The sequence below is a fragment of the Budorcas taxicolor genome, chromosome X (genome assembly GCF_023091745.1).
Source record: "Budorcas taxicolor isolate Tak-1 chromosome X, Takin1.1, whole genome shotgun sequence".
In the NCBI taxonomy this organism is placed as follows: domain Eukaryota; kingdom Metazoa; phylum Chordata; class Mammalia; order Artiodactyla; family Bovidae; genus Budorcas; species Budorcas taxicolor.
The window spans coordinates 88,307,804-88,328,519 of record NC_068935.1 but is presented as its reverse complement, the minus strand read 5'-3'; the positions used below and the strand labels follow the sequence as shown (position 1 = coordinate 88,328,519).

The 20,716-nt window shown below is 40.4% G+C and overlaps 1 protein-coding gene across 1 annotated transcript in view; it reads left to right on the top strand.

The window, feature by feature from the left end:
• The window catches only part of DGKK (diacylglycerol kinase kappa), a 176,039-nt gene that overhangs the window by 132,278 nt on the left and 23,045 nt on the right, over positions 1-20,716 (top strand). Inside the window, exons 13-17 of the mRNA XM_052662711.1 lie at positions 15,132-15,223; positions 16,107-16,206; positions 17,179-17,398; positions 19,178-19,282; positions 19,928-20,024. Coding sequence (XP_052518671.1) covers positions 15,132-15,223; positions 16,107-16,206; positions 17,179-17,398; positions 19,178-19,282; positions 19,928-20,024 — 614 coding nt within the window. The remainder of the gene's footprint in view (positions 1-15,131; positions 15,224-16,106; positions 16,207-17,178; positions 17,399-19,177; positions 19,283-19,927; positions 20,025-20,716) is intronic.

Sequence of the window (20,716 nt, the reverse complement as noted above, 5' to 3'; positions counted from 1 at the left end):
AGCCTAGCAGGTTACAGTCCCTGAGTCACAAAAAGTTGGACATGACTTAGTGACTAAACAACAGCAAATGTAAATGTAGCCTTTTCAATTAGAGAAGACCCTTTAACATTTCTTTTAGGATAGGTTTTTATTGCTCAGTGTTTTTAGTTTTTGCTTGTCTGGGAAGTTCTTTTTTCTTTCCTCCAATTCTAAATGGTAATCTTGCTGGGTAGAGTATCCTAGGTTGCAGGTTTTTCCCTTTAGGACTTTATATACAGCATGCCCTTCCTTCTGCCCTGCAAGTTTTCTGCAGAGAAATCAGCTGATAGCGTTATGAAGGTTCTTCATAAGATTCTCATGATTCTTTTGATTTCTCTTGCTGCCTTTAGAATTCTTTATCTTAAACTTTTGCTGTTTTAATTACTTTTTTGGTGTGGGTTTGTTGGGATTCATCTTGTTTAGAATCCTCTAAGCTTCATGTACATGGATATTGGTTTCCTTCTTCACGTTTAAGAAGTTTTCAGCCATAACTTCATCGAATACATTTTCAACATCCCCCCCCACTTTGCTTCTGAGACCCCTATAGTGCAGATGTTGGTATGCTTTAATATTGTCCTAATTATCGCTAAACTGTTATCATTTTTTTTTAATTTTCTTTTTGCTGCTCTGATTGTGTCCTTTCTGTTATTCTGTCTTCCAGATAACTTCTGCATTCTTCTGTATCACCTAGGCTCCTGTTAATGCCTTCTAGCCTGTTTTTCATTTCATCTTTAAAAAATCCTTATTCCTGTGTTAAAATTCTCAGTGTTCATCTATTCTTTTCCCTAATTCAGTTAGCCTATCTATTACTAATGCTTTGAATTCTTTATTTAGCAAATCATTTATTTCTGTTTCATTAGTTGCTTTTTCAGGGGTTTTCTCCTGTTTTTTCAATGAAACAAATCCCTCTGTCTTCTCAGTTTTGCTGTATATATTCTATGAAATTAGATGAAACAATTACCTTTTTCCAGCCTTGAAGGGGTGTTCTTGTTTATGGGCATCCCCACACACTCTGCCTGTGCCCAAGGACTTTAGTGGCAGAGCTACACCTGACTTGAGCACAAGTCATGTCTTTCCCCAGAGTATGCTAGCAGCTATCATCTTGTTAGGAGGTAATGCTGGAGATACAGCAACAAGAGCCAGAGTCAGGTGTGAAGCAGGGTTTCTCCTTCCTTCAGTGCCAACACTACCCTCTCAGAGTGAGGGCAGGTCCCAAACTGCTGGAGCAGAAGCCCTGAGGGTCAAGTCTAAGATAGCTCTATTCCCTCTAAGCTCTATTCCCTCCCAGCACCAGCACACTTCCCCAGAGGGGAATAGAACTACAGCAAGAGGGGCTGGAGAGGGCACTTGGCATGGGCCTGGGCACAGACTGTGGTGTCCTTAGTTTCACTCAGAATCCTGGAATACTTTTGATGTGGTGCCTCCATAAACTCCAGTTTGAGGCCCCTGCCTCATTTAGATGCCGTTCAGGATCTGGGCTGGCATAGTCCCTCACATCTGAGCGCTCCCCTCAGCCATTCTCACCCTAGTGTAGAACTACTATTGTGAAGCAAGTGGGATAAAATGGGTTCTTGGCTCAGGCTGGCCATGGGCCAGAGGTTGTGGGAAACTGGCCAGAGTCCTATTCAGTTTCAATCTGATTCTTCTGCCTTGTTTCAGGAGAAATCATATGTGTGTGTGATCACTAGCAAAGAAAAAGGTTTCTTTGGTTTGTTTGCTGTACAATACATCCAAGTTGTTTATTTATTCTATGTATAACTTGCTTGTATTTTATAAATATATATTTATTTTGTATTTCTAAATCTGACCCCCCTATCTCACCCCTCCCTGTTCCCTCTACACTTGCAACCACTAGTTTGTTCTCTACACCTGTGAGTCTGTTTTTATTCTTTAAGTATACATTTGTTTTATTTTTCATATCCTATGTATAAGTGATAAAGTATTCTTTTTTTCTCACTGATATATTTCATTAATCATAATACCCCCAAGGTCTAGTCACATTGTTATAAATGGCAGGATTCCATTTTTGGGGGGAGCTTAGTAGTATTCCAGTAGTATTGTATGTATAAACCACATCTGTATCCATTCATCTGTTGATGGGCACTCAAGTTGCTTCCATATCTTGGCTATTATAAATAGTGCTGCTGTGAACATTGAGGTCCATGAATCTTTTCAAATTAGTGTTTTCATTTTCTGCAAATACACACCTAGCACTGAAATTGCTGGATCATATCATAGTTCTATTTTTAGTTTTTTGAAGAAACTCCATACAGTTTCCCATAGTGACTGGAAACAGTGTAAAACCCCACCAGTAGTGTATGAAGGTTTCCATTTCTCCACATCCTATCCAAAATTTGTTATTTGTAGACTTTTTGATAATAGCCATTCTGACAGATGTGAGGTGATATCTCATTGTTGTTTTGCATTTCTGTAATAATTACTGATGTTGATCATCTTCTCATGTGCCTGTTAGCCATATAGTCTTCTTTGAAAAAATGTCTATTGAAGTCTTCTGCCCATTTGTTGATTGGGTTGTTTCTTTTTGTGGTATTGAGTTGTATGAGCTCTTTGTGTATTTTAGATATTAACCCCTTGTCAGCCACATCACTTGGAGATATTTTCTCTCCTTTCATATGTTGTATTTTCATTTTATTGATAATTTCCTTTGCTGTGCAAAAGCTTTTAAGTTTAAATAGGCCCCATTGTTTTATTTTTGCATTTATTTCCTTTGACTTAGGAGACTGACCAAAAATATTGTTACAGTTTTGCAAAGTGTTCTGCCTGTGTTCTCTTCTAGGACTTTTATGGCGTCATGTCTTACATTTAGGTCTTTAAACCACTTCAAGTTTATTTGTGTATATGGTCTGAGGGAATGTTCTAATCTCATTGTTTTACATGTGGTTGTCCAGTTTTCCCAAAACCACTTGCTAAAGAGACTGTCTTTTCTCCACTGTATATTCTTGACTCATTTCTCATAAATTAATTGACAATAGATGTACGGGTTCATTTCTGGTTCTCTATTCTACTCCACTGATCTATGTATCTGTTTTTGTGCTAGTACCATGCTGTTTGATTACTGTAGCTTTGTAGTATATTCTGAAGTCTGGGGGGTTATAGCTCCAATTTGTTCTTTTTTCTCAAGATGGCTACGGCAATTTGGGGTCTTTTGTAGTTCCATATGGATTTTTATTTGTTCTGATTCTGTGAAAAATGTCATGGATGTTTTGATAGATGTAGTCAGTCGTGTCTGACTCATTGCAACCCTATGGACTGTAGCCCACGAGGCTCCCCTGTCCATGGGATTCTCCAGGCAAGAATACTGGTGTGTGTTGTCATGCCCTTCTCCAGGGAATCTTCCCAACCCAGGAATTGATCCTGGGTCCCCTGCATTGCAGGCAGACTCTTTGCCATTTAATCTGCAGATTGCTTTGGGTAGTATGGCCAACTTAAAAATATTTATTCTTCTAATCCAAGGGTATAGGGTATATTTCCATTTCTTTAAATTGTCTTCAATTCCCTTAATCAATGTTTTTTCAAATTTTAGATTATAGGCCTTTTACCTCCTTCGTTAAGTTTATTCTTAGTGTTTTATTCTTCTGGTTGTGATTTCAAACAGGATGATTTTTTACTTTCTGTTTCTAAAATTTCCTTGTTAGTGTATAGAAATGCAATATATTTTTATATAGTAGTCTTGTATCCTTCAACCTTATTGAATTCATTTATTAGCCCTAATATTTGGGGGCAGACACTTTAGAATTCCCTATATAAATATAGTGTCATCTGCAAATAGTGACAGTTTTACCTCTTCCCTTCTAATTTGGATGCTTTTTATTTCTTTTACTTCTCTGATTACTGTGGCTAGAACTTCCATTACTATGTTAGACAGAAGTAGTAAGAGTGGGCATCCTTGTCTTGTTCCAGAATATAATGAGAAGGTTTACAGCTTTTCATCTCTGAGTATGATGTTGGTTATGGGTTTATCAATATGGCCTTAATTATGTTGAGACATGTTTCTTCTATACGTACTATATGAGAATTTTTAACATGAATATCAGTTCAGTTCAGTTCAGTCACTCAGTCATGTCCCACTCTTTGTGACCCCATGAACTGCAGCACGCCAGGCCTCCCTATCCATCACCAACTCCTGGAGTCCACCCAAACCCATGTCCATTGAGTCAGTGATACCACCCAACCATCTCATCCTCTGTCATCCCCTTCTCCTCCTGCCCTTAATCTTTCCCAGCATCAGGGTCTTTTCCAATGAGTCAGCTCTTCACATCAGGTGGCCAAAGTACTGGAGTTTCAGCTTCAACATCAGTCCTTCCAATGAACACCCAGGACTGATCTTTAGGATGGACTGGTTGGATTTCCGTGCAGTCCAAGGGACTCTCAAGTGTCTTCTCCAACACCATAGCTCAAAAGCATCAATTCTGCTGTGCTCAGCTTTCTTTATAGTCCAACTCTCACATCCATACATGACCACTGGAAAAACCATAGCCTTGACTAGATGGACCTTTGTTGGCAAAGTAATGTCTCTGCTTTTGAATATGCTGTATAGGTTGGTCATAACTTTCCTTCCAAGGAGTACGTGTCTTTTAATTTCATGGCTGCAATCACCATCTGCAGTGATTGTGAAGCCTAGAAACATGAAGTCAGCCACTATTTCCACTGTTTCCCCATCTATTTGTCATGAAGTGATGAATGGATGTTGAAATTTTTCAAATGCTTTTTCTGCATCTATTGAGATGATCATGTGACTTTTTTATCCTTCCTTTTGTTAATGTTGTGCATCAGGGGTCCCCAGTCCCTGAGTCATGGACTGCTACTGGTCCATGGCCTGTTAGGAACCAGGCTGCAGAGCAGGTGGTGAGTGGCAGGTGAGCAAGCAAAGCTTCATCTGCTGCATCTCATTTTTCCCCATTGCTCCCATTACTACCTGAACCATCCCCCACCTCTCCGCACTACCTGCAGGTCTGTGGAAAAATTGTCTTCTGTAAAACTGATCACTGGTGCCAAAAAGTTTGGGACTACTGTTGTACATCACATTTATTGATTTGCAAATGTTACTCCACCCTTTTGATCCTGGAATAAATTCAACTTGATCATGGTGTATGATCCTTTTTATATATTGTTGGATTCAGTTTCCTAATATTTTCTTGAGGATTTTTGCCTCTATATTCATCAAAGATATTGGCCTATACACTATGGAGAACAATATGGAGCTTCCTCAAAAAACTAAAAATAGAGCTACCAAATGACCCTGCAGAAGATATTAAGAAGAGGTGGCAAGTATACACAGAAGAACTGTACAAAAAAAGATCTTCACAACCTGGATAATCACGATGGTGTGATCACTCACCTAGAGCCAGACATCCTGGAATGTGAAGTCAAATGGGCCTTAGAAAGCATCACTACGAACAAAGCTAGTGGAGGTGATGGAATTCCAGTGGAGCTATTTCAAATCCTGAAAGATGATGCTGTGAAAGTGCTGCACTCAATATGCCAGCAAATTTAGAAAACTCAGCAGTGGCCACAGGACTGGAAAAGGTCAGTTTTCATTCCAATCCCAAAGAAAGGCAATGCCAAAGAATGCTCAAACTACCGCACAATTGCACTCATCTCACGTGCTAGTGAAGTAATGCTCAAAATTCTCCAAGCCAGGCTTCAGCAGTATGTGAACTGTGAAATTCCTGATGTTCAAGCTGGTTTTAGAAAAGGCAGAGGAACCAGAGATCAAATTGCCAACATCCGCTGGATCATGGAAAAAGCAAGAGAGTTCCAGAAAAACATCTATTTCTGCTTTATTAACTATGCCAAAGCCTTTGACTGTGTGGATCACAATAAACTGTGGAAAATTCTGAAAGAGATGTGAATCCCAGACCACCTAACCTGCCTCTTGAGAAACCTGTATGCAGGTCAGGAAGCAACAGTTAGAACTGGACATGGAACAACAGACTGTTTCCAAACAGGAAAAGGAGTACATCAAGGCTGTATATTGTCACCCTGCTTATTTAACTTCTATGCAGAGTGCATCATGAAAAACGCTGGACTGGAAGAAACACAAGCTGGAATCAAGATTGCCAGGAGAAATATCAATAACCTCAGATATGCAGATGACACCGCCCTTACGGCAGAAAGTGAAGAGGAACTAAAAAGCTTCTTGATGAAAGTGAAAGTGGAGAGTGAAAAAGTTGGCTTAAAGCTCAACATTCAGAAAACAAAGATCATGGCATCTGGTCCCATCACTTCATGGGAAATAGATGGGGAAACAGTGGAAACAGTGTCAGATTTTATTTTTGGGGGCTCCAAAATCACTGCAGATGGTGACTGCAGCCATGAAGTTAAAAGACGCTTACTCCTTGGAAGAAAAGTTATGACCAACCTAGATAGTATATTCAAAAGCAGAGACATTACTTTGCCAACAAAGGTCCATCTATTCAAGGCTATGGTTTTTCCAGTGGTCATGTATGGGTGTGGGAATTGGACTATGAAGAAGGCTGAACGCTGAAGAATTGATGCTTTGGAACTGTGGTGTTGGAGAAGACTCTTGAGAGTCCCTTGGACTGCAAGGAGATCCAACCAATCCATTCTGAAGGAGATCAGCCCTGGGATTTCTTTGGAAGGAGTGATGCTAAAGCTGAAACTCCAGTACTTTGGCCACCTCATACAAAGAGTTGACTCATTGGAAAAGACTCTGATGCTGGGAGGGATTGGGGGCAGGAGGAGAAGGGGACAACAGAGGATGAGATGGCTGGATGGCATCACGGACTCGATGGACGTGAGTCTGAGTGAACTCCGGGAGATGGTGACGGACAGGGAGGCCTGGCGTGCTGTGAATCATGGGGTCGCAAAGAGTTGGACACGACTGAGCAACTGAACTGAACTGATGACCCTGCAATCACACTCCTGGGCATTTATCCAGAGAAAAACATGATCCAAAAGGATACATGCACCCCAATGTTCACTGCAGCACTGTTTACAATAGCCAAGACATAGAAGCAACCGAAATGTCAATCGACAGAGGAATGGATAAAGAAGATGTGGTACATATATGCAATTTCAGAATATTACTCAGCCATTGCAAAGAATAAAATAATGCCATTTGCAGCAACAAGGATGGACCTAGACAGTGTCAAACTGAGTGAAGTAAGTCAGACAGAGAAGAAGAAATATCATATGACATCCCTTATATATGGAATCTAAAAAGAAATTATATAAATGAACTTACAAAACAGAAACAGACTCACAGCCTTAGTGAATTTATGGTTGCCAGGAGGAAGGATGAGGGGAAGGGATAGTTAGGGAGTTTGGGATGGACATGTGCACACTGGTATATTTAAAATGGAATACCAGCAAGGACCTAGTGGAACTCTGCTCAGTCTTATGTGGCAGAGTTTGGAGAAGGGACACATGTACATGTATGGCTGAGATCCTTTGCTGTTCACCTGAAACTATCACAACATTGTTTGTTAGTCAGCTATACCCCAATACAAAATAAAAAGCTTTTAAAATATATATATATATATATTGGCCTATAATTTTCTCTTTTTTTGTAGTGGTTTTTTTGTTGTTGTTGTTGTTGTATTTTGGTATCAGGATAAGGGTGGCCTTGTAGAATAAATTTGGGAGTACTCCTTCCTCTTCAAGTTTTAGAACAATTTGACAGGGATAATTATTTACTCTTGTCTATATCTTTGAAAAACGCAGAGACATTACTCTGCTGACAAAGGACCATCTAGTTATGGTCCATCTAGCTATGGTTTTTCCAATAGTCATGTACAGACATGAGAGTTGGACCATAAAGAAGGCTGTGCACCAAAGAATTGATGCTTTTGAATTGCGGTGTTGGAGAAGACTTGAGAGTCCCTTGTACTGCAAGGAGATCAAACCAGTCAATCCTAAATAAAGTCAACCCTGAATATTTATTGGAAGGACTGATGGTGAAGCTCCAATACTTTAGCCACCTGATGCAAAGAGCCAACTCATCAAAAAAGACCCTGATGCTCGGAAAGATAGAAAGCAGGAGAAAAAGGGGACACAGAGGATGAGATGGTTGGATGGCATCACCGACACAGAGGATGAGATGGTTGGATGGCATCACCGACTCAATGGACATGAGTTTGAACAAGCTCTGGGAGATGGTGAAGGACGGGGAAGCCTGGCATGCTACAGTCCATGGGGTTGCAAAGAGTCAGACATAACTGAGCGACTGAACAGCAACAAATATCTTTGTTAGAATTCTTTTCTGAAACCATCTGATCCTAGACTGTTCTTAGCTAGAAATTTTTATTACAAATTGAATTTTGCTTGTAGTGATTATTCTGTTCAAATTGTTTCTTCTTGAATCAAGTCTTACCAGGCTGTATTTTTCTAGAAATTTGTTCATTTCTTCTAGGTTGTCCAATTTGTCGGCATATAACATAGTATTCTCTTATGATTTTTTACATTTTTGTGTTATTAGCTGTTTTGTCTCCTCTTTCATTTTTATTTTATTTGGGTCCTCACTCTTTTTTTCTTGGTGACCCTGGTGAAAAGTTTATCAATTTTATCATTTCAAAGAACCAGTTCTTGGTTTCATTGATCTTTTCTATTGTTTATTTTTTTAATTAATTTATTTATTTTAATTTGAGGCTAATTACAATATTGTGGTGGTTTTTGCCATACTTTGACATGAAACAGCCACAGGTGTACAAGTATCTCTATTTTATTTATTTCCTCTCTGATCTTTATTTTTTTTCTTCCTTCTACTGTCTTTGGGTTTTGTTTTTTCTTTTTCTAATGCTTTTAGGTGATAAAATGTTTTATGCAAAATTTTTCTTGTTTCTTGAGAAAGGCCTGTATTGGCACTAACTTCTCTCTTAGAACTGCTTTTGTTGCATCTAATAGATTTTGGAAAATTGTATTTCCATTTGCATTTGTCTTGAGGGACTTTCTGATTTCCTCTTTGATTTCATCCTGTCCCAATGGTTTTTAGTAGTGTGTTGTGTAGCCTCCATGTGTTTGTTCTTTTACCATTTTTCTTTTTGTAGTTGATTTCTAGTTTCATACTGTTGTGGTCATTAAAAAATACTTGATATAATTTCTATCTTAAATTTGTTGAGACTTGTTCTGTGGCCCAGCATGTGATCTGTCCTGGAGAACATTCCATAAGCACTTGAGAAGAATGTGTATTCTGCTATTTGGGGATGGAATGTCTTGTAAGACATCTATTATGTCCAACTAGTCTATTGTGTCATTTAAGTTCACTGTTGTCTTATTATCTGTCTAGATAATATGTCTATAGATATCAGGGGAGTGTTAAAGTCCTCTACTAATATTGTATCATTGTCAAATTTTCCCTTTATGTCTGCTAGTATTTGCTTTATTTATTTAGGGGCTCCTGTGTTAGGTACATATATGTTAACAAGAGTAATAGCTTCTTTATATATTGATCCCTTTATGATTATATAATGCACTCATCTTTTGTTATAGCCTTCATGTTAAAGTTTTTTTGTTCTATATGAATACCACTACCCTCACTTTCTTGTCATTAACGATTTCATGAAATATCTTTTTCCATTCCTTCACTTTCATTCTATATGTCTTTGGCCCTGAAGAGTAGCATATTAAAGGGTCTTGTTTTTTAATCCAATCAGCCACCCTTTGTCTTTTGGGACATTTAGTCTATTGACATTTAAAGTCATTTAAAGTAGTAATTGATTGGTATGTACTTACTGGGCTTCCCAGGTAGCTCAGCTGTTAAGAATCTGCCTGTAATACAAGAGCTGCAGGAGCCACAGGTTCAATCCCTGTGTTGGGAAGATCCCCTGGAGGAGGGCATGGTAACCCATTCTAGTATTCTTGCCTGGAAAATCCCATGGACAGAGGAACCTGGCTACAGTCCACAGGGTCACAAAGAATCGAACATGACTGAAGCACCTGAGCACAGCACAGCACGTGTTCAGTTCAGTTCAGTCACTCAGTCGTGTCCGACTCTTTGCGACCCCATGAATCGCAGCACGCCAGGCCTCCCTGTTCATCACCATCTCCCGGAGTTCACTCAGACTCACGTCCATCGAGTCAGGGATACCATCTCATCCTCGGTCGTCCCCTTCTCCTCCTGCCCCCAATCCCTCCCAGCATCAGAGTCTTTTCCAATGAGTCAACTCTTTGCATGAGGTGGCCAGAGTACTGGAGTTTCAGCTTTAGCATCATTCCTTCCAAAGAAATCCCAGGGTTGATCTCCTTTAGAATGGACTGGTTGGATCTCCTTGCAGTCCAAGGGACCCTCAAGAGTCTTCTCCAACACCACAGTTCAAAAGCAGCAATTCTTCAGCGTTCAGCCTTCTTCACAGTCCAACTCTCACATCCATACATGACCACTGGAAAAACCATAGCCTTGACTAGACGGACCTTAGTCGCCAAAGTAATGTCTCTGCTTTTGAATATACTATCTAGGTTGGTCATAACTTTTCTTCCAAGGAGTAAGCGTCTTTTAACTTCATGGCTGCAATCACCATCTGCAGTGATTTTGGAGCCCCCCAAAATAAAATCTGACACTGTTTCCACTGTTTCCCCGTCTATTTCCCATGGAGTGATGGGACCGGATGCCATGATCTTCGTTTTCTGAATGTTGAGCTTTAAGCCAAATTTTTCACTCTCCTCTTTCACTTTCATCAAGAGGCTTTTTAGCTACTTATTGTCATTCTATTACTTGTTTTCCAATTTTTTTTTATAGTTCTCTGTTTATTTCTTCTGTTTCTCCCACTGTGGTTTAATTATTTTCTTTCGTAGTATGCTTAGGTTCCTTTCTTTTTGGTTTTTGTATATCTTTTGCAGGCTTCTGATTTGTGGTTACCATGGGTTCAAATATGTTGACTCATAATTATATCTATGTGATTTTAACTGATAGTCATTTAAGTTTAAACACATTCTAAAAGATCTACATTTTAATTCCCTTCCCCAACATTTTGTATTTTTTAAAATCCTATTTTACATCTTTACATTTTTTCCTTCACTGTTTATTGTCTTTATAGTTGATTTTACAATTTTTCCTTCTTCAGGGGATCTTCCTGACCCAGGGTTCAAACCCATGTCTCCTGAGTTGGCAGGCGGATTCTTTACCACTGAGCCACCAAGGAAGCCCTTTTAATCTATGTGCTTGCTCATTTGAAGTGACGTGAAGTCGCTCAGTCGTGTCCAACTCTTTGCAACCCCGTGGACTGTAGCCCACCAGGCTCCTCCATCCATGGGATTCTCCAGGCAAGAATACTGGAGTGGGTTGCCATTTCCTTCTCCAGGGATCTTCCCAACCCAGGGATCGAACCGAGGTCTCCCACATTGCAGGCAGACACTTTAACCTCTGAGCCACCAAGGAAGCTTGCTTATTTAGGTTATCTTAAATCCTTTCCTATTTTGGAGTTTCCCATTCCTATAGATTCTTATTTCTTTTTCATTTGGAGTAGGACATTTCTTTTAGAGTAGGTTTAGTATTGCTCATTTATTTTGGTTTTTGCTAGTTTGAAGAGGTCTTTCTCTCTCCTAAATAATAACCTTGCTGGGCAGAGTATCCTAGGTAGCAGGTTTTTCCTTTTCAGTATTTTGAATATTTCTTATCATACCCTTCTGGCCTGCAACATTTCTCTAAAGAAATTAGCTGATAGCCTTATGGGGGTTCACTTGTAACTGACTCTTTATTTTTCTCTTGCTGCCATTAGAATTTGTTTTGACATTTTAATTATATGTCTCGGTGTGGATCTGCTTGGGTTCATCTTATTTGGGAACTTTCATGCTTCTTATATCTGGATATCTGTTTCTTTTTTCAGGCTTGGGAAGTTTTCAGCCATAATTTTTTTTTCATAATTTCTTTTAATACATTTTCAACACCCTTCTCTCTCTCTTTTCCCCTTCTGCAATGCCTATAATGTGAAAAAGTCATATATATATGGACTACATATCAGGCAAGCAAATTTTCATGGGCTCCTTCCAAGCAGAGTCCAGGCTTCCCTGCAGCCCTCCTATTAGTCTCACTGACCCTCCGACCAGCCAAGGGGGCTCGTCTCCCCTTTGCTGAACCCCAGGGATGGAATGCCTGCTATATATAGCTCCTGCTATATGTATATATATCTCCATATACAAAAATCCACATATTAAAGTTTCTTTTAAGTGTGTGCTCTTCCCCCTCCCAGCATTGGCACCCTCACCCAAGTAGAACAGTGCTGGAGCAAGAGGGGCTAGTGTGGGTATTCAACAGGGGTGGAGGCATGGGCTGTGGTGGTCTGGCTGCCATCAGAGATCTTGTCTGCCTCTGATGCTTCAACTTTGCAACTGCCAGTAGTCGATGCCCACTCCCTACTCAGATGCCACTTAAGGTTTTATCCACCATAGCCTTTTTTTTTCTTTTACTTATTTACTTTATTTACAATATTTCAGGTGTATAGCAAAGTTTTATACACACACACATTCTATTTTCAGATTCTTCTCCATTGTAGGTAGTTACACCATAGCAATGTTAAAAAGCAGAGACATTACTTCGCCAACAAAGATCTGTCTAGTCAAGGCTATGGTTTTTCCAGTGATCATGTATGGATGTGAGAGTTGAACTGTGAAGAAAGCTGAGCGCCAAAGAATTGCTGCTTTTGAACTGTGGTGTTGGAGAAGACTCTTGAGAGTCCCTTGGACTGCAAGGAGATCCAACTAGTCCATTCTAAAGGAGATCAGTCCTGGGTGTTCATTGGAAGGACTGATGCTAAAGCTGAAACTCCAGTACTTTGGATACCTCATGCAAAGAGATGACTTATTGGAAAAGACTCTGATGCTGGGAGGGATTGGGGGCAGGAGGAGAAGGGGATGACCGAGGACGAGATGGCTGGATGGCATCACCGACTCAATGGACGTGAGTCTGAGTAAACTCCGGGAGTTGGTGATGGACAGGGAGGCCTGGCGTGCTGCGATTCATGGGGTTGCAAACAGTCGGACACGACTGAGCGACTGAACTGAACTGACACCATAGCATCTTACTGCGAAGTTTTTTCCTTGTTGTGGCAGCCCTTAGTCCTGTGTGGAACTGCTAATGGTGCTGGAGCATTTGCTTGGCTCAGGCTGGGGCAGACACCAGAGTGATCAGAGGAAACCAGTCAGCCCCGGGTGGTTTCAACTCACCATTTCTGCACTGCTTAGGGAACTATCAAGTGTTCATGGGCTCCTTCCAAGCAGAGTCCAGGCTTCCCTGTAGCCCTCCTATTAGTCCCACTGACCCTCCAACCAGCCAAGGGGGCTTGTCTCCCCTTTGCTGAACCCTGGGGATGGAATGCCTGATATGTAGCTGTCACTGCTCACTCCCCAGGGAGGGCATGTACCCATGTAGTCTCCCTTTTTCTACACATCCCCTCCTGGGGACACATCCCATCATGATCGATTCTCTTCCTTCCTATGTGATTCTGCGTGGATCTTTCTTATCGCCTTGGTTATATAGGAATCTTTCTGCCAGTCTCCTGTTAGTTTTCAGTGATAACTGTTCCACATGTAGATGTATTTTTGATATATTCATGGGGGAAGCTGAATTCCATATCCCCCTACTCTGCCTTCTTGATTTGAATCACTCTGAGTCTAGGTTTCTTACAGCCTTCCTATTAGTCCCACTGGTTTTCTAACCTGTTTAGGGGACCTGTCTTCCTGATGTCAAACTCCAGGGATGTGGTGCCCAATATGTGGCTTGAACTGCTCACTCCCCAGGGAGGCTCTCTGCTTTGTAATGCTCTTCATCTTCTGTGCCCCCCACCAAGGGCACAGGTCCCAACATGATTGCTACTCCTCTATTCTTACCAGAATCTGTATGGCTCTTTATTATAACCTTGGTTGTACAAAAGTCTTTCTGCCAGTCTCCAATTCGTTTTCAGTGATACTTTCTCTGCATTTAGAGGTATCTTCATGTTCATGGGGGAAGTGAGTTCCATGTCCTCCTAATCTGTCTTGATCTCTCCCCCAGGAAATTTGAACTTTTATCCTAAGAACAGTAAAAATTATAGAAGAACATTTTCTTATTTTATTATAAAATTTTCAAACATATAGGAAATTTTGAATGGTAGATTCTACCATTAATATTTCACTATACTTTATCTCATATCTATCCATCTATCTATTCTGCTATCTAATAGAAAGGTGTTAAGCAGAATATTTCCATGGTATATGGAGAAACAAATGAAGGAATAAAGCATAGAGGCAAGGAAAAAAGATAGGCAGTGCTAAAATTGTCTAGGCAAAAGATAATGGTGATTTGGACTGCTGAAGTGGTAATAGGTCCATATTTAAAACATTTTCAAGTGATAGAATCATCAGATCTTGGTATATATTTCAATACAGAGGGTGATAGAGAGGGGTGAGTATAAGTTATAGTTAGGAGTGCAGACTCAAGAACCAGACTACCTGGAATCAAATCCTGACTCTACCATTTAACAGCTCTCCCTTTCCTATGCCTCAGTTTTCTGTTCTGTGAAATGGGGATAATAATCCTTATTTCATAGGACTGTTATAAAGGTTACCTGAAAAAAAAATATATATATATATATATGTATGTATCTTAAAACAGAGCCTGGGACATAGCAAGTTCTATATAAGTGGTTGCTGTTATTTTTCCCTGGAGAAAGAAATGGCAACCCACTCTAGTATTCTTGCCTGAAAGATCCCATGGGCAGAGGATCCTGGTGGGCTACAGTCCATGGGCTCACAAAGAGTTTGATATGATAGAGCATGAAAATGATTATTATTTTTAATATTATATATAAGAGATGACACTCTAGTTAGAAAGATATAGGTTCAAATCCCAGATGTATTATTTACTAGCTATGTGATATGAGATGGTTTTTTCATTTGAAACATGTACCCCCTTCACATGAGTTTTTGAGTATTAATTTAAATGAGAGGAAATAATATACATCTCTTATTTTTAGAGTAACCACAGATCTAAGATTATCTGTGGAAATCTTCAACGAGAATTCTTTTTGAGTGTATTATTTTCAAAGAAGCAGTTGTGTTGCTGGTAAAGCATCAGTAGAAAATAATGAGGGGGTGGGGATGTGTGGCACACTATGTGACAATGCTAAGATTCCAGGGCTGAACACTCATTTTCTCCCTAGGCTGCTGCCATCCAACACTTAGAATCTGCATCCACTGAGTTAAACAAAATCCTGAAGGCCAAGTACCCGACAGAGACGATTATCGCAACCAGGTCAGTCTTCCTTTGCCTCTCAACCTTTTGGGGTGTTTTTTCTCATAGGCTGTTCCATCAGTCAGAGATGGTGCTCATTTTAATAGCTTGGGGGTTGAGGTCAAAGAAAGCATATGTTTACCTTCCCAAATCAAATTTCTTCTAACTCAAATCTCCTGAGTGGGAAGTTTATGAAAAATAAATTTTAAAAAAATATGAGATTGGGGTGAGTTCTCCTGCTGCTCCAAAATGACAAAATTGCAAGCCACAGATTTGGAAGAGGGGTTACAGAAGGGAAACACAACATTCCATACCACTCAAGAGCATAGCATATCTCCCTCCAGTAGGGACACATTTTCCATCTAATACTTAGAAAACTCTCTGTGGTGCCTACTACTGCTGCTTTCTCATAGCTGAGCAACACATTCTCCTCTTCTAAATATGTGGGCCATTCATTCATCCTGGGACTCTGGTGGAGTCCTTCCAAGTCTACCACATTCTTTTTTGAGAAACAGTCCCTACATGGGCCATAATACCAAAGTCATTATATTTTTACTAAATTAGCTGGGTCCTTGAAACATAGTTGATTTGACCCAGGATGAAATCCAGACCCAAGTTATACCAATTGAATTCTGTTTTCTGAAAATTTGGAATTTGGGCTAAGAAATGTTGGTTAAACTCTCTTAAGTACTGGCATATTTGCCCAAATGCACATGAAGAATCAGAATAAACAAAGAGAGGAGAGGGAGTTGGGAGAGAGGGACAAGGAGAGGGAGAAAGGAGAGATCAGAAAAGAGAGAGGGAGAAGGAAGAGGAGGAAGATGGAAACTAATGACATTATAAGACAGAAGGGCTCTGGACCTCATGTCCATGTCACATTGTGCCATCTATCTTATCTTTCCAGATTCCTGTGCTCAGCAGTGGAAGATTTTGTGGTTGATATTGTAAAGGCCTGGAGCCGGATAAAGCAGAACAATACAGCAATAGAGTCTGTCATTTTGAAAGTAAGTTTCCATCCTTTTGTCTTGTACTCTTTGTGGCACCAGGACCCCAATTTTTAATAAAAGCAAATGTCCCTCTCACTGGGAATCGTTAAAGGGCAAGGAGAAGCAGCTGGTAAGCCTCCCTGATGGTGAAAATTCTCATTGAACTTCCACCTTTTACCAAATAAAGAGTGGCACTGTACATGCTTGTCCATGTACCATGTACCTAAGCATATGTTAAGCATCTGTCCACACCCAGACACAAGCATATACCAACATGTATGCACATGGCTGTATACCTGAACATTCTTGAAACTACATACGAATACATGCTAGAGATACACCCATGGCCACCTCTATGATAACAGTAACAATAATAGCTAATAATTCTATAGCACTTATTCTGTGCCAGGAACTGTTCTAAGCACTTATAATGTATTCACTTATTTAATCTTGACAACTTCTCAAGAATATAAAAGCATAACGAGATTAAGTTACTTGCCTCAGTTCACAAACTATTAAGTGATGGAGCTGGGAATCAGGCCATAATCATGCAGTACATCCCCAAACATACACACAGACAAAAGCAGACACCAGGCACCCATGCAGAGCCACATCCGTATCCATAGGAGCATGCCCACGAAAACACCAATCCAGAAATGTGTGTTTACCTTTCCTCAATTTTACTATATTGTATATCATTTTACAGACCATTTGGACATGAGAAAGACTAGGCAACGTACATTGGTGCCTGCAGCTGCTCAGAAACAAATGATGTCTCTTTAACCCCTAATACCCTTTGGCTATCTTATCACATCTACCCAAAATTTCTTTCCCTAAACTTTCATCTCCCCACATTTAGCTTCCTATGCTCAGTGTCCTGGCCAACTGTTACCCTTCTGCACTTCTCTCCATGCTATCTAACTACTCATTCTGTCCTTTCAAGCATGAATTTCTCATAACAATGCCCTGTCTGTCTCATTCCCTATATAGAGCGACTTAATGTACGACAAGCTCAGTGTCCTGATTGATATCCTTGCTGAGGATCCAGCTGCTGAGAAGAGTGCCAAAGCACATAAAGAAAGTGCCAAGGCAGATGGAAAGCCCTCCATCCCTGAAATAGACCACATAGCCAAGTGCAAGTTGGAACTGGCTACAAAGGCCCAGAATCTCCAAAAGTCATTGAAACTCATCATATTCCAAGTTGAACAAGGTAAAGGTCCCAGGGTTGTGCTGACTGAAGGAGGGGAAAGGGAAGGTTCCTGTGGATCGTTACTGATCTACCTCACTCTGGGTCTTCTATTTGACACCACTACCCAAACTTGACTAGATTCTGCATTCATAAAGCATCAAAATCAGAGACTGATTTTGAAAAGCCTCACTCCTGATAAGCTGCCCCTTTGGCACCTCCTACCTCACAGGGACTAAACTCTTGCTACTTATTTATTTTTGGAACTAGCACTCATCCTAAATAATTACAGCTGCTTAGAGGCTTGGCTCAAAGCTCTGTCAGCTTCCACCTCCAGCCATGGAATTTTTTTCCACCTGCTCCTATCCCCTTCCAACCACTGAGCCTATGACAATTATAGAAAGAAAATGGTGTTCATCTCTGCATGTCTTACACAGTATTCATCAGGCACAAGGGCCCCGAGAGTGGTCCTGGCAGCTCCAGCATTGATTGCCATTTCCCATAATTCATGACAACCTACAAGCTTCCAACTGAGTATGAAAGCTCTTTCAACTCCAACTTCTTAATTTAACATTCTGGTTTCCATTTCTTCTCCACAATGCTTCTTTGAAAAACAGATCAGAAAATTATGTTAACACCAAGTGTGTTCTGCCTGAGCTATTGGAATTGAGCAGTAGTTCATGTAGCAAGGAAGTCCCTTTGGCTGGCCTTTGGCTTTTACCTATGGTACCTTCTCCTGCCTTGGTGCATGTAGATACAACCTCAGCAAAGTTTCTAAGGAAAAAAAAGGAAATATCCCTTCTGCAGTGTGAAATAATTAAAGAGCCAATTTGCCTCTATTTCTGTAAGTAGTTTCCAAGGGGGCTTCCCAGGGAGCGCTAGTGGTAAATAACCCGCCTGCCAATGAAGGAGACACAAGAGATGTGGGTTCGACCCCTGAGTCAGGAAGATCCCTTGGAGGAGGGCATGACAACCCACTCCAGTATTCTTGCCTGGAGAATCCCATGGACAGAGGAACCTGCCGGGCTACAGTTCATAGGGTCGCAAAGAGTCAGACACGACTGAAGTGACTTAGCATGTACACATGCAGTTTCCAAGGAGCAGGGATCAGATCAATCTGATGTAGCCATAACACTGTCACAACTAGTACTCAACCTGCTCCATTGATACATAAGTCAGGTTTAGAAGTATAGCTTGTGGCCATGAGACAGAGAAAGGCACCCCTGGGTAGGATAGGGATTGAACCTACAGGCTTTGGCATAAGCCAAGCACCTGAGCTATATGATATTAATATATAGGTTGGTGAAAGGAAGGCGACTTCTCAAATATTCTGGGTATTGGTGAGACATTGAGTGAAAGAAAGGCATGGTCCTAGAGGGTTAAGTTTAGAACAAAGGGCACATGAGTAAATGAATTACAAATAGGATGAAAATGGAGGTAGAAGAGCAGAGGGTTTCCTATCCTGCTCCACCTACCCCTGGCCCCCAGCTTCTACTCACAACCACATTTACTCGGTGATAGGAAAAGAGTAACAAGTAAAACAGAGAAAACTCAAGCATGGACATAAAGAAACATGCCAATACTATAGAAAAACTGAAACCATAAACAGCATTATGGAGCAGAAGTAATAATGATCAAATGGGAGTCTCCGTTGTCTCCCCATACACTGGTGTTAACAAAAGAGATGCTCAAGAAATGTGACCAATCCTCCTTTTCTCCTTTCCTCCCTCTGTCCCCTCCTCCTTCCTTCCCTTTCTTCCTTCCATCCCTCCTTCCCTCCTTCCTTCCATTTTTTCTCTGTAGTTCTTGATGAGCAAAGCCGACAGACAATATCAGTTAAGAACTTCAGTTCAACTTTCTTCCTAGAAGATGACTCAGAAGATATTAACCAGATGAGCCCAAGACACCGTAAGGATCTTTCTCCTTTTATTCTATGCTTCATCTCTGTCTTCTAGTTCCCAGATAATATATCTTTAGTATTTTCATGCATCTTCCTTTTGCCTTAATCCTATTCTGCCATGTGGTTCAGCTGGTAAAGAATCCGCCTGCAATGCAGGAGACCTGGGTTTGATCCCTGGGTTGGGAAGATCCCCTGGAGAAGGGAAAGGCTACCCACTCCAGTATTCTGGCCTGGAGAATTCCATGGACTACAGTCCATGGGGTCGCAAAGAGTCAGACACGACTGAGCAATGTTCAGTTTCACTTATTCTGCCATAGAGATCCCTCCCTTTTCTCCAGAAACCCCACACTATAAGGCCCCATGCCTATATCCAGAAGTAATGACCCCATTAGGTTCTTTGAAAAGGCCTGATGAAACCCAAGATTTGAAGCTGTTTCACTGCCAACAAGCAGTCTGCCCAGCCTTATTATTCTCTCAGTAGAAGTCCCTGTCCATCCAAGATGATCCCTCTTTGGAATGAGAACCCTGAATATTATCTAAAAGAAAGTCATTGAGCTTGACTCTGTTCCAACAGAGAAAGTAGGGTGAAATAAAAGTAGGGGAAGGGCTTTCTTTTTTGTATCTGACACCAAGGTGATATCTTTTGTGTCTAGGTTCTCGTCTTGGTACTCTGTCTTCTATATCTTCTCTCAAAAGTGAAGACCTAGAAAACCTCAATTTGGAGCACTTATATTTTACACCTGAAACTATGTAAGTATTTATGGACCTATTACCTTTCTATGGCTTCTTCCTTTCTCTGGTTAAGAGAATAGAATAAGGATACCTAGAGTCAAATGCTGACTCACTAATTGTGTGACCTTACACAAATAGTCCAACCAAACCTCAGTTTCCTCACGTATAATATGGAGATAATTGTAGAACTTGTCATATAGGTTGTGTATTTATTGAGTTTATTTATCCAAAGTACTTACATTGGTCAGTCTTTGGCATCCATAGTTAGGTTTATATGTATTATAGTTATTATTATCACAACTTCATTTCATTTCAAAGGACCTGTTTTTCACTGTTGCCTTTGATACTAAACAACTGAAGTTGCTAAGAAATAAGTGGGCATTTAGGGGACTAGGAAACAAACGTAAAGACATTTGTCTCAGTAACCCTACCTCTTTAGAATATTCCCAGTAGCCAAGTTCCAACACACTCACTCATTTTGAGTTCCATTAAGAAGATTGGTGATATCAGTCAAAGAAACCCCAATATCTGGAGTATATTCAAGGGAGGCAAATCTTACATGAAAGATGTAGGGTCAATTTAGTAGTGAATTATAAAAAATCTGTGATTAAGTAGCTAAACTACCTATTTTTAGTTTCTTGAAAGACAGTTAGGAATTATATGTTTTCTACAGCTTCCCCCCATTTTCAACTCCCACTTCCCTCCACTTT